Consider the following 15,092-nt stretch of genomic DNA (forward strand, 5'->3'; position numbering starts at 1 on the left):
CCATTTCACCATTTTCCAACCAAAACTGCTTGAAAACAAAAGAAATGAACAGTGTAGAAATGTAACTTTTTGTGCGTCTGACAAATAACAGTAGTTCTAAGATGTGTTCCTAGATCTGTAAGTAATGACACAATCTGCAAGTGATGAAATACAGCTGAAAATGGATTATCTTAAACACTACAGATAGAAGAATTTTTGTATTTATCATTACTTTGTTGTCTTTGAATTATCCAATGCACAAAGGATAAAACAGGAGCCTTGATGCATAGCTTGAACTGTGCCTGGAAAGTAAACAGCTCCCTGTTCTGGGACTTGCCTTAAACTTGTCCAGTTTTTGTTTTTGCTTTACCATTAGCATCAACAAGTTTATTCCACCTCAAGCAGTATGATATGCTCAAGGATCTCCCATTAGTAAGTTTACATTCACAGACTGAAAATATACTTTCTTTTCTTAGTGACTTGTTTCTCCATTTCTGTGCAACTCTTTGGAATCTTAATTCTTAATCATACTGATTCTTCATCACATTTATGTCCTAGTATGTGTCAGTTTACTAAGGGATCCATTCAATATACCATGGTCCAATGAACAAAACTGTGCAATACTTCGGAAGATGTATACAGTGCTTAGGGAGTAGGTATGTAATATGGAGAATTGCCAGATGAACACATCCAATAAAGCCACAGACAGATGAACAAAAATACATGTATCATGTAAATGAGGGGGAAGGTTGGAAGTTGGACAAGAATCTTCGAATATTCAGTTCAACATCCCCCATAAATATGGGAGAAAAATGTATCTGGCTTTGTCATGAGGCTTTTAGTATGTATATTGTTTAATAAAATATACTGATGAAAATCAGAAAATATCATTTAAAGCAGTTGAAACCTGTGACTTTGTGCGTGTGTGTGAAATCAAGTTGACTTGGCTTTTCAAACCCTTGTTACATTGTAATTTTTTAATGTAAAAATAAAGTAATGAATAAGTCTTAAAGTTAATTAACTTCCACTCCCTATCTCGGTCATTATCTTACCTGTGCTTATTTAGACTGGAAGCTCTTTAGTTCAAGGACCATGTCTCTTTGCCTTTTAGATTTACAAATACACTTACTAAATTTATCAGTGCATGTGAGAAATATCATAGGTTACAGACTACAAAACCAGAAGGGACCTGCTGTGATAATCCAGACTGACCTCAACCACACACACTAAATATTGACCCTGTGTCATGCTTAAGGATACAATCCATTTTAAGGGCATTCAATAAAATGGCCATCTGGTATTGTTCAGCTTCATGGCCACTCTGTGTTGGCAATCAAAGGGCGAAGCTACTGCTGCAGGATGCTCTGGACTAATTAGTATTGGTTGGGTAACAGCCATCTATAAAACAGTGACTGTCCATGAATACGGAACGAACCCCCCCCACCTCCACAAAGTCAGATTATTCTCACTGAATTCTTCCGTTCAGGAGATTTCATTTCTGTAAAACACTGCATCTGTTTGTATAGATGGTGTTTAGTCTGGAAAAAAGACTGAGAGGGGACATAATAGTTTTCAAGTACATAAAAGGTTGTTACAAGGAGGAGGAAGAAAAAATATTGTTCTTAACCGCTGAGGATAGGACAAGAAGCAATGGGGTTAAATTGCAGCAAGGGCGGTTTAGGTTGAACATTAGGAAAAACGTCCTAAGTGTCAGAGTGGTTAGGCACTGGGATTAAAATGTCTAGGGAGGTTGTGGAATCTCCATCATTGGGGATTTTTAAGAGCAGGTTGGACAAACACCTGTTAGGGATGGTCTAGATCAGGGGTGGGCAAACTTTTTGGCCCGAGGGCCACATCTGGGTATGGAAATTGTATGGGGGGCCATGAATGCTCTTGAAACAGGGAGTTGGGATGCGGGAGGGGGTGTGGGCTCTGGGGTTGGGCCAGAAATAAGTTCAGGGTATGGGAAGGGGCTCCTGGGTTGGGGTGTATGTGTGGGGTCTCCGGCTGGGGGTGCAGATGAGGGGTTAGGGGTGCAGGAGGTTGCTCCGGGCTGGGACCGAGGGGTTTGGAGGGGGATCACGGCTGGGGCAGGGAGTTGGGGCACAGGAGGGGGTCAGGGGTGCAGTCTCCGGGCGGCACTTACCTCAAGCAGCTCCCAGAAACAATGGCATGTCCCCCCTCCATTTCCTATGTGGAGGCGCAGCCAGGCGGCTCTACGCGCTGCCCTATCTGCAGCCCCCTCCCCCCGCAGCTCCTATTGGCCGTGGTTCCCGGCCAATGGGAGCTGCAGGGGTGGCGTCTGCGGGTGGGGCTGTGTGCAGAGCCACCTGGCCGCGCCTCCAAATAGGAGACGGAAAGGGGACATGCCGCTGCTTCTGGGAGCCGCGCGGAGTGGGACAAGCCACCAACCCCGCTCCCCGGCTGGAGCACCGGAGCGGGGCAAGCCCCAGACTCTACTTCCTGACGGGAGCTCGAGGGCCGGATTAAAACATCTGAAGGGCTGGATACGGCCCCTGGGCTGTAGTTTGCCCACCTCTGGTCTAGATAATACTTAGTCCTGTCTTGAGTGCTAGGGGACTGGACTAGATGACCTCTCGAGGTCCCTTCCAGTTCTATGATCACATGGTTGTGGTAATCTGTATTTCTTGATAAAATGTATCCTTACCTCTTCCTAGCCATGCAATACATACAATTAAAAATGTAAGGTAAGTGACAGGTGGAGGTCGGGGGGTGCAGGGTGCATGGATAACTTTAAATAGTGTGGGATACTTAGGGAATAATATTTTGCGTTCTTGTAAATTGTATATCTGAGTATAGATTGCATATTATCTCTTCTCACTTCAAAGTATACTGGGTTGGCAAAGATGTGCACTAATGTCTGTTCACTAGTACTTTGTAACCTGTTTTAAAACCTCTTCTGGGATTAAAAATCCATTTTTGTTAATGACTTTGCACAAATTGGCATATTGAAATATTGCTCACCTTTGCCTACTTCCTTTCCACCAATCAGGATGGGAAAGTAAGGTACCAAACTGCAACTGACTCAAACAGGCCAAAAATTAACTTGTCCTCTCAGATGTTGCCAATTCATTTGGCTTTTTTTCCCTAAATAGGGGGTGTGGGGTAGATGTATTCTGGATCGGCAGCTGCCTTGGCATATCGTTTCAGACAATAGCTGTAATTCTGCCATTCCCAAGAAGCTGTGTACAATGTGTTCCAGGTGACCATTCCAAACACTAGCATCAGGAGTGGGAGGCTGGCCAGCAAGAAGAAAAGTTTTCTGCCTTATAGAAGGAAAGGGTAGAAGAAGAGAATGATGAGCCACTTGAAGAAGGGAAAGAGATGAGGGACCCATTTTGGTGGGCATGGGAGGAACCAAACTGCTCTCTACTGGGAGCACCAATACATCTGGGGTTGGCTCTTTCCATACATGAGACTCTTTGAACTATTCTTTAAACTCATAGACTCATAGACTTTAAGGTCAGAAGGGACCATTATGATCATCTAGTCTGACCTCCCGCATGATGCAGGCCACAAAATCTGACCCACCCACTCCTGGAATAATTCTCTCCCTTGACTCAGCTGTTGAAGTCCCCAAATCATGATTTAAAGACTTTAAGTCGCAGAGAATACTCCAGCAAGCGACCCCTGCCCCATGCTGCGGAGGAAGGCGAAAAACCTCCAGGGCCTCTGCCAATCTATCCTGGAGGAAAATTCCTTCCCGACCCCAAATATGGCGATCAGCAGAACCCCAAGCATGCGGGCAAGATTCTCCAGCCAGACCCACATTGACCTTTGATACTAATTACGAGCGATGGCACGTTATTGACTTATTGACTAAAATCACATTATCCCATCAAACCATCCCCTCCATAAACTTATCAAGCTTAATCTTAAAGCCAGTGAGGTCTTTCGCCCCCACCGTTTCCCTCGGAAGGCTATTCCAGAACTTCACCCCTCTGACGGTTAGAAACCGTCGTCTAATTTCAAGCCTAAACTTCCCGACGGCCAGTTTATATCCATTTGTTCTCGTGTCCACATTAGTACTAAGCTGAAATAATTCCTCTCCCTCCCTGGTATTTATCCCTCTGATATATTTAAAGAGAGCAATCATATCCCCCCTCAGCCTCCTTTTGGGTAGGGTAAACAAACCGAGCTCCTCGAGTCTCCTTTCATACGACAGGTTTTCCATTCCTCTAATCATCCTAGTGGCCCTTCTCTGTACCCGTTCCAGTTTGAGCTCATCCTTTTTAAACATGGGAGACCAGAACTGCACACAGTACTCCAAATGAGGTCTCACCAGCGCCTTGTATAACGGAAGCAGCACCTCCTTATCCCTACTAGAAATACCTCGCCTAATGCAGCCCAAGACCGCATTAGCTTTTTTCACGGCCATGTCACATTGCCGACTCATAGTCATCCTGCGATCAACCAGGACTCCGAGGTCCTTCTCCTCCTCCGTTACTTCCAACCGATACGTCCCCAGCTTATAACTAAAATTCTTGTTAGTCATCCCTAAATGCATCACCTTACACTTCTCACTATTAAATTTCATCCTATTACTATTACTCCAATTTACAAGGTCATCCAAGTCTCCCTGCAGGATATCCCGATCCTTCTCCGAATTGGCAATACCTCCCAACTTTGTGTCATCCGCAAACTTTATCAGCCCACTTCTACATTCGGTTCCGAGGTCAGTAATAAATAGATTAAATAAAATCGGACCCAAAACCGAACCTTGAGGAACTCCACTGGTCACCTCCCTCCAACCTGACAGTTCACCTTTCAGTACGACCCGCTGCAGTCTCCCCTTTAACCAGTTCTTTATCCACCCCTGGATTTTCATATCGATCCCCATCTTTTCCAATTTAACCAATAATTCCTCATGCGGTACCGTATCAAACGCTTTACTGAAATCGAGGTATATTAGATCCACCGCATTATCTTTATCTAAAAAATCTGTTACTTTCTCAAAGAAGGAGCTCAGGTTGGTTTGGCACGATCTGCCTTTTGTAAAACCATCTTGTAATTTGTCCCAATTGCCATTGACCTCAAGGTCCTTAACCACTTTCTCCTTCAAATTTTTTTCCAAGACCTTGCATATTACAGATGTTAAACTAACAGGCCTGTAGTTACCCGGGTCACTTTTTTCCCCCTTCTTGAAAATAGGAACCACATTAGCTATTCTCCAGTCCAACGGTACCACCCCCGAGTTTACAGATTCATTAAAAATTATCGCTAACGGGCTTGCAATTTCTCGCGCCAGTTCCTTTAATATTCTCGGATGAAGATCATCCGGTCCGCCCGATTTAGTCCCGTTAAGCTGTTCGAGTTTTGCTTCTACCTCGGGGACTGTAATGTCAACCCCCCCTCCTTTATTCCCCTCTGTCACGCTGCCTCTATTCCTAAACCCTTCATTAGCCTCATTAAAGACCGATGCAAAATATTCGTTTAGACATTGTGCCATGCCTAGATTATCCTTAATCTCCACTCCATCTACAGTCTTCAGCGGTCCCACTTCTTCTTTCTTTGTTTTCTTCCTATTTATATGGCTATAAAACCTCTTACTATTGGTTTTAATTCCCCTCGCAAGGTCCAACTCTACACGGCTTTTGGCCTTTCTCACTCCATCTCTACATGCTCTGACCTCAATCAGGTAGGTTTCTTTGCTGATCCCTCCCCTCTTCCACTCTTTGTACGCTTTCTGCTTTTTCTTAATCACCCCTCTGAGACGCTCGTTCATCCAGCTTGGTCTAGATCTCCTGCCTACGATCCGTTTTCCCTTTCTCGGGATACAGGCCTCCGACAGCTCCTGCAACTTCAACTTGAAATAATCCCAGGTGCCTTCCGCCTTTAGATCCATAAATATGTTAGTCCAATCCACTTCCCTAATTAGTCATCTTAATTTATTAAAGTTAGCCCTTTTGAAATCGTAAACCCTAGTCTCCGATTTAATTCTGTTAATCCTTCCATTTAGTTTAAACCGAATTAGCTCATGATCACTCGAGCCAAGGTTGTCCCCTACAACTATTTCCTCAACGAGGTCCTCACTACTCACCAAAACCAAGTCTAAAATGGCATCCCCCCTCGTCGGTTCAGCAACTACTTGATGAAGGAATTCATCAGCTATCACGTCTAGGAAAATCTGAGCCCTATTATTGTTACTAGCATTTGTTTCCCAATCTATATCCGGGAAGTTAAAGTCTCCCATGATTACACAGTTCCTATTAGTATTTACTTCCCTAAAAACATTAAAGAGTTCCCTGTCCATATCCAGGGTAGATCCCGGCGGTCTATAGCACACCCCAAGCACTATCCCAGGGGAGGCTCTAGTAGTTTTTTTACCCAATGTGAGTATTGCCCAGACAGACTCCGTCTTATCCATTCCATCACTTATTATTTCTTTACAGTTTACCTCATTATTGACATACAATGCTACTCCCCCACCTTTACCTTTGTTCCGGTCGTTCCTAAACAGCACATACCCTTCCATACCTGTACTCCAGTCATGACTACCGTTCCACCACGTTTCAGTTATTCCTACGATATCTGGTCTCATTTCTCGGACCAGGAGCTCCAATTCCTCCATTTTGTTACCTAGGCTTCTCGCATTGGTGTATAAACTGCAACCTACCTTTTCCGTTTATATTGAAGACCATATAAGATGGTCTTTAGTATAGACTTAATGATAGGGGAGGAATAAAAGATGGGGAGGAGGCAAAAGCTCTTGAGAGTGCAGAGGGGGGGAAATCTTACCTTAAGGTAAGACAAACTACCATTTGATATTTTACCTGTGGCTTCCTGGAGAAGGCTTTAAAACCAGTACCAGTTAATACTGTAACTGTCCCTTTGAAGCATCATAAAACAAGCTTTGAAAATCAAGTAGTGGCTTTTCTTTAACATGAATACTTTGATAATTGGGATATTTCAGTAAACTCTTGAAAACTAGGCACTAAAGAAGACTCATTGCAAGACTTCTGCTTGGCGTACTTTTGTTCAGGTTTCAGATGTCTGCTAAAATGGCTTCTGAGGCAAAACCTGCCTCCTGGTTTGCTAATCGGTAATTAAAACCTTATCCAAACCAATGCAGCCTCTTCCTTTGCACTAGCTGACTCAAGTCTCTGGTTTATTTACAAAGCTGTGAAGGCTCCCATCATTTGATCCTTTCTTCATTCATGGCAGCTTGTATAGAAAATGACCTTAAATGCATTTATATAAACTTGTGCGAACACTTTTTAATTGTATTTTGTAGCACGTTTTAACAATTTCTGATTTTGAGAAGTTCATACACGAGTAGTTAAGCCGTACTGTAGTCACGTTTGTCTATAAAGGTATGTCTATGTCTACACTGCAGCTGGGAGCGAGTCTTCCAGCCCGTTTAGACAGGCTTGAGCTAGTACACACAAAATAGCAACGTGGATGTTCTAGCTCAGGCTTTCAAGCCTAGGAGGTTGGGTGGACTTGAGAGCCTGAACTTCTGGCTGAGCTGAAATGTCGGCAGTGCTATTTGTAGTGCTCTACCTCAAGCCCTGTTAGCGTGTCTGCCCGGGTCATGTGTCCTCCTTCAGCTGAAATAGAAACTCCATAGCTGGAACTAGCCAATTTATCCTTTGCTGGTTTAATTTAGATCAGGGGTTCTCAAACTTTGTTGTACTGCGACCCCCTTCTGACCACAAAAATTACTACATGACCCCAGGAAGGGGGACTGAAGCCTAAGTGCCCCACCCCCCAAGCTGTGCTGCCCTGGGTGGGAGGGGCCAAAGCCTGAGGCCCCTCCACCCTGGGTGGGGGGGCCAAAGCCAAATCCCAAGGGGGCCTATAACCTGAAGACCTCAGGTTTGTCCTCAGGTCCAGGCCCCAGCAAGGCTAACGCCAGCCCTGGTGATCCCATTAAAACAGGGTTGTGACCCACAGTTTGAGAACCTGTTTGAGAACTGATTTAGAAGTAATGTGGTCTATTTCATACTCCTTTTCTGAAATCTTGAACTGCGGCTGAGACTAGTGTCAGTTTGTCCAAAAACATCTTTCCATATCCTAGAGGAAGCTGTCATGTATTCATTTAAATACCTTCTCCATTAGTTTCTCAGTGCTGTCATAATGCTCAACTGTCTTCAGGGCTGATGATTACTTCAGCAGAGGAAAAATGTTCTAGAACTGTGCGCACTGAAAATGTTCTTAATACGTTACCTGAATGTGGCTAATTAAGGTAGAAATTAAACACGGTAGATGGAGTCTCTTAATAAGTGAGCACATGAACATATTGATGATCACCTGTTCTGCATTCACATTTTTTCATTCTGTATGTTGCCATGTGCCTCAAGTGGCAATTAAACTTCTTTGCAATGCAAATAGAATATGATGAAAAAGACTCCTGCTTTTTATTTTGAAAATGTGTCTTGGGCTGAAATGTCTATATTCAGGTCTAGCTTTCTGGTTATGTTCTGAATTTCTTATAGAAATAGGTACTGCTAGTAGCAGTCCTTTCAACATTTTCCAGCAGTCCCACAGTAGCAAATCAGAGTAACTTGTATTGCAACGGTATTTAGTACCAAAATAACAAAGTGGATGGTCACCACCACACATCACAGTTGCATAGTCTAGTCATTAATATAAGTGAAAACTTACTGTGTACTGAATATTTCAATAGTTTCCCTTGGGTCTATAATATAGTAAGAAGTTGAAGTATACACAAGACTGTACCTTAATATTTTCCACATGCTTTGATCTGTTATGTAAAAGACAAAAATAAAACATGAAAGAAGAGGTAACACTGTGCTTTCTAGGACATCTGTTTCTTTCAGTAAAGCAGTAGACATGCTGTCAAAGTATAGGAAGGTCTCAAAATTCATTCTTGCACCTTTATTTAAAAAAGAAAATCCAGAAATCTGGTACAGCACGTGCTATAACAACTTCCAAAGCATATTTGAATACACCTTAACAAATACATTAGATTTTTTCTTTTTGAAAGGCCTGTGCTCTTGGTAGGTGGGGGGAAGGGGGTGTGTGGAAAGGCCCAAGAGGGTGTTTCCTTGTGAAAAATCATTCCAACCCTGAGCAGTGTGGTTTTTTTTTAACAGATAAGAACACAGTGTTTTTAGTAATGAGATGCTAACAACCAATTTGCAAAGATTTAATGTGATATCTTCTTTAAATGTATTTACAAGATCAAATATCAGTATGTTGCCATAGCAAAATATTTCCCCCCATCCTATTGAGCCATAAAGTGCTAATTACACAATGCTTATAAGCTATAGCGTGGCTTTGTGGCTATGTCCAATTAAACAGGTTGGCATATATTACTTGCATGCTTACCAACATCAGTTTGTTTTTCTAACCTTTATATGCTTTGGGTGAAAATCTTTAGAGAAAGCATATGCTCAGGAAAATCAGTGCAGAAACTTGAGCAACTTGCTACTAAAATGATTCGCAAAAACAAAGTAAATCAGAATGTGGAGCCTTTCCATCTGAGCTTTGTTTATACCAGGGGTCGGCAACGTTTGGCATGCAGCTTGCCAGGGTAAGCACCCTGGCGGGCCGTGCCAGTTTATTTACCTGCTGATGCGGCAGGTTCGGCCGATCGCGGCCCCCACTCGCCGCGGTTCGCCGTCCTGGGCCAATGGGGGCAGCGAGAAGCGGCGCGGGCGAGGGATGTGCTGGCCGCGGCTTCCCGTCACCCCCATTGGCCCGGGACGGCGAACCGCGGCCAGTGGGGGCCGCGATCGGCCGAACCTGCCGCATCAGCAGGTAAATAAACTGGCCCGGCCCGCTAGGGTGCTTACCCTGGCAAGCTGCATGCCAAACGTTGCCGACCCCTGGTTTATACATTACCATATTAACAATCTTCAAAGAATGGAACTTGCTCACTTGATAGATTTATATTTAGCTACATTTCATTCATTACCAATACATGAGCTTTGTGTACATGAGGGAAGAGAGGGGAATGGAAGTACATAATGCTATGTTTGTACACAATGCACCTTTTATACTGAAAGGTTGGTTGTTGATGCACAAACTAAAATCAAAATATTCTTCTAGCTTATTGGCATCGAAGGCAATTTCACAGAGTGCAAATTTGAGGAACAAAAAGTACATATACTGTTATATTACAAATTGGGTTCATAGCAGAAATTCAACCCTTGAGTATCCGTCTTTGTGCAACACTGGAAAAGACTCACAAATCATTAAAGTGGGGGAACTAGCTGCTGTTGGAAGACAGCAGTATTAATAACAAGTTCATTCTTTTCAACTGTGAGCTTATTCCTATTCCTCCAAAAGCATGTTAAAAGTTCAGTGAACTTTTGTCTATGTAAAAAACAAAAAAAGGGTTGCGGTTAGTGGTCTTTAATGTACTGTTGATCAATGTAGGCAGCCAACTAAGGTGGTGTTTGGCTGCTTTTTAAGAATACTTTTGTTGTATACATTGGTTATTTGAAGTAGTTGGAGCCTGGCTAACTTAGGAATTACACATTAAGTACAGTGATACCCCATGATGTAAAAGCACAGAATAACATTTTTTCAAATATATAGTTCAGTGACAGATCCTTGGGAGAGCTGCTTATATATATATATATATAAGTCTATAATTCAGGGCTGTGAAGTTTTTTTTGTTTTGTTTTGTTTTTTGTTTTTAAAGGATGTTTGCATACTGTCTGCTCCATGAAGCTACAGCAAAACTATATCTACATGCTAGGGAAAGGATCTTCATGTTTTAAGACTCACTTTTTTCCAGATATGGTATGAAGCCAAGATGTTTGCATGTGCATAGTACAAGCAAATACTTTGGCAAGCCTATTTTGTTGGTTCCTTACACTTATTAGCAGTTGCATTGTTCCCAAGTATTACCTACAATGTCATGATCAGCTCTCCTACCAACACATTAGATTTATAAAAGACCTAATGGAAGTATCGAAATGCAGTAGCTGGGTTCCAGATGTATAAACAAATACTGCCTCCTGCATAGTACAGCAAGTTTGTTAGAATCAGAATAAAGAACACTCCTTCCCGGGATGTTTAGCACAGACCAAATATGGGCTTCAGCTATTAAAATATAACAGTTCTTGAAACCTGAACAGCCCTAAGCACAGGTTAATCTAAATTTAAGGTCCGTGACTCATAATCCACAGCATTATATGGTAGTAAATAACAGCATAAAAATCTTGTACAATACCAGGTCTGTGTGGCATAAGGAAGCCATAATCTCCTGTAGGTTATAAAGAGCATCTCTGATCTATGCTTCAGACAGGCTTTCTAGATTTAGCTTGAAGGACAGCAGGAGTGATGGGCATGTACTTCAACTTTTAATAGGCAGTGTGAGAAGGTCTGTTTCTATTTGAGGTATAGCATGCTCATTAGCAATCAACAATAGCTATATGAGATACTTATTTATATTTCTGTAGTCAGGGCCCCCCCAGTGCTGTACAAACATGAAGTAAGAAGTCCCTGCTCCAACGAGCTTACAGCCTTGGTGGTTCTAAAATGAACAACAGCTTCAAGTCCGGGCTGCTCCAGTAAAGAGGGTGATGATAGAGAACATTGGTGAGCCACAGTCTAATGACAGTGCCATTTTAATCACTGACAGGAAAGGGTGTCATCATCAGATCTCGTTATAAGTAGGCAATTGCTGGGCATTGCCATGGCAGAAAGCAGGGATGGTTTAACTTTACATAGGGACATTGGGTATTGCTGTTGGCTTCTTTTCCTGTCCCTTATAAAATCTCTTGCTTGGGTACGATGGTCTGAGGCAGTATTTTCACAACGGCCTCTGGCCCTGCGGTTGGGCCTAGTTTGTAGTCTTCGCTTCCTGTGCTGGTAGACGGAGAAGGAAGGGATGTTTCTGGAGATGCTGCAAGGGAGAAAAATAAAAACAAAGAATTAAAACATATTGGGAGACAATGTTTTTAATAGCACGGTACCTGGTTAAAGACACCAAAGTAGAGTCGCAAGAATCAAGATGGTGGGGTAGATGCAAGTTCATGAATAGCACTAAATGTAGTACATAAGCATAGTTTCTTGACTATCTTGAGTTGCCTTTATGAAATAACTGAAGATGTGCTAGCTTTAATACCTTTTTTCATAACAAAATTTAAAAAAAAAATTATTAGATCATTGTATTTAGGAAATGACTCTTTGGTAGTGGGGACCATGTAAGTTCCTAAGTGTCTGAGCCCCTCAGTCTTTAACACATTTATTCTCACAATACCTCTGCAAGGTAGGGAAGTGCTAATAGCCTCATTTTAATAACCTGTTCTTAGTGTTCTTCAGCAACCACTCTCAACACACTGCATAAGGGAGGTAAGTCTTATCATCCCCATTTCACAGATGGGGGAACTGAGGCATCGAGAGACTAAATGAGTTGTCCGGAGTGCCACATGCGATCTGAGGAACTGAATCCAGCTCTCGACTCGCAGCAAAACACTTGGGAGGACAGGTGGTACCAAAATGGGGTGGTAGCCTGTTGTGAATGCAGGTAGCCTCTTCCCCCTTTCACTTTATGATCAGGGACTTGGTGGAGGGTGGGTTATTAGGAGTTTCACCAAGCAACGTACTGCATTGTCTTATAAATAGTACTTGGGAAACTGTGTTCCCACTTCAAAGTGCTGATCTCTAATTAGAGCAGTGGCTCTCATATTGTGCTCTGTGAACCAGTGGTAAGCTGCAGAGTGCTAACTGGTCACATGATGCTGGCTCTCCTTGTTGTGCCTAGCTGTTAAATAGCATCGAAAATTGAGCTAAACTATCTTCCAGACATTATTGCTAATTAGTTTTCCATCCACACATTTGCTGTCGTTGCTACGAGACAGGAAATGTGAGTATGAGCGGAAGAGGTGGTTTGTGGGAATGGGGAGGGCCAGTTGTCCACAGCGTTTCTATTAAGTTGCAGTCCGTGCTATGGAAAAAATGTAAGCGGGACAGAATTAGGGCCATTTGCCAATTCAGTGAATACCAACCTTAAGCTACCATGAAAGGAATAATAAAATCAGTTGCCTAATAATGGGCTTTCTTAAAAAACCTCAACAAAAGTTTACTGGAAGCTTTAAAGATTCTACACCTAGGAACTGGCCTTTCGCGCAGGATGAATGGTATAATTTCTATTTTGCTGACAATTTACTTTGCATGTAATAAAACAGATCGCACTGGCTGCTGTGTGCCCTACTTTCTGAATGTTTACACTTCTACCTTTGCGCATATAAAATAGCGTTGCCCATGCTCCTGCTTTTTATTGAGAGTCTCGTGCTATTTGGTGGTCTTAAAATCCCTGCTCCTGGATTCAGCTTTCATGTATAAAAAGTAAGTTTCTTGTCCTCGTGGTTGTGGAAGAAACCTGGGAATGTGTAACCTAAAGGTGCAAAAACTAGAAGGCAAATAAAAAGGACTTGGAATGTATTTTTAAAATCTCATAATTTGGAGGGATAGGGTGGGGGGTGACTCATGATTTTTGAATGCTTGGGGTGTTGATTGTGAATATTCTCTTAAATTATAAGTGGAATGATGACACTGTCATAACAGGGCATAGTGAGATGTAAGGCCCAGTGCATCTTGGACCTATGTCTAAAGTTCTCCCCTTGCCTTCAGTGGCAGTTTTGCCAGGAAGGATCCTGAGGTTTGGACCCCTATTTTGTCTCCTGCTGCTGGATCTAACACGACAGGTCCCATTTAGCCCCACAAAGTCTAAGCGTGATGCTTAAAAAATCAAACTAAGCTTATAGGCCCAGCAGCTTCCTACCCAATCCCCGCACTATGCCTGCCAATAGCATAAAGATGGACACCTACGGTTTGGAACTGTGTGAATCACAGAACTCATGTTTGTTAAAGCTGCGTGTCCTGACAGAGGCTCCAGGTCGAGGTTGGAAGGTCCTGATTGGTACTGTACATCAAGAGTGGTTCCTGCATAGGAGCATGGAAAAGAAGTCATTCTCCCCATCGTTATTAAACTAAAAACCAGCAGAAGCATTCCGATGACCCGAGGCATGTCACATATTTGTACAGGGAGTGGAAGAATTGCTTGTAGCGGGATGACCAGGAGAACTATATCCCCAATTTCCTCAGTTCCCTGTGTCCCCTCCTCCTGCTCCCCTCTCTCCTGGGGCACCCCACCATTTCCAACTATGCCACTGTCTGCTTAGTTACCTAAAAGAACTTGATTTCTGCTGCTCCCAGCTCCAGCATTTTGGCTACTCATCCGTGGCAATGGCTGACCACACTGTTTGCAGGTGCCCCCAGTTCAGCCCTGAATATGATGTTCTCACAAGGTTACAATTTACTTTTTGTATTAATACAAAATGTTGTACCCTTGGAGGTGTGTGTGTGTGTGTGGGGGGGGGTCAGTTCCATCCATGCGCTAATGAAAAAAGGTCAGATCCTCAGCTAGTATGAATCACCATAGCTCCACCACCTTCAATACAGCTATGCCAATTTATATCAACCTCTGATCTGGCTCCAAAGTCTCTTTAATTTGATCAATCTGAAAAGTTCCTGGGGCATCCCTAAATATGGCATTGGTGCTAGGACTGTTGTTAAGGCCTTTGAAATACTCACGGTTTTCAAGGCATGCAGGTAAGAAAGAGGGTCTCAGTGGGGTCGTACCTCCCAGAAGCATTTCTTGCAGCAAGCTGTCAATCCTCGCCACGCCAAAGAGTTTCATGAATTGGACCTGCTCTATCATTTGCCAGGTGATGCTCTGGAGTGGCGGCAGGAGGAGAAGAATGTCGCTGAACCGCCCTCGAGAGTCGTACTGCCGGTCATTGATGTAATCCTCCAGGTTGACCTGCACCTGGAATCGCATGTTCTTCACCTTCCCAGGCTCGCTCAGGCCTTTACAGTCTGGGAGGTAGAAAGATGCAAACAATTTACACCCATCCACACACACACAAGCTGGAACAGCTCTGTCAATCATCCAGACTCTAGAAGAAAAGATTAAATATACCTCTATGGCAAGTGACTTTTTAAAAAAAATATTTCTCCTTTAGCCTAGAAGTTGGAATGTCTCCAGAGTAACGTGGCAGCTCAATGTTAGTCTGTCAATAGTTCACATCCCACAGAGAGCAGAGCAATGTCTAAAGGGAATGGTAGGAAAATAGGAGTTTGGTTCCTGCGGGTAGGATGATTAACAA

General features: G+C 43.1%; 1 protein-coding gene across 1 annotated transcript in view; it reads right to left on the reverse strand.

Annotated features, from left to right (window-relative positions):
- Window positions 1–11,687: 11,687 nt before the first annotated feature.
- LOC135888755 (hepatocyte nuclear factor 4-beta-like) overlaps window positions 11,688–15,092 on the reverse strand; it is a 44,200-nt gene continuing 40,795 nt past the window's right edge. The window contains exons 8-10 of the mRNA XM_065416534.1: window positions 14,518–14,802; window positions 13,753–13,866; window positions 11,688–11,824 (exon numbers count right to left, since the gene is read on the reverse strand). Coding sequence (XP_065272606.1) covers window positions 11,688–11,824; window positions 13,753–13,866; window positions 14,518–14,802 — 536 coding nt within the window. The remainder of the gene's footprint in view (window positions 11,825–13,752; window positions 13,867–14,517; window positions 14,803–15,092) is intronic.

This window comes from Emys orbicularis, chromosome 14, assembly GCF_028017835.1.
Source record: "Emys orbicularis isolate rEmyOrb1 chromosome 14, rEmyOrb1.hap1, whole genome shotgun sequence".
Lineage (NCBI taxonomy): Eukaryota > Metazoa > Chordata > Testudines > Emydidae > Emys > Emys orbicularis.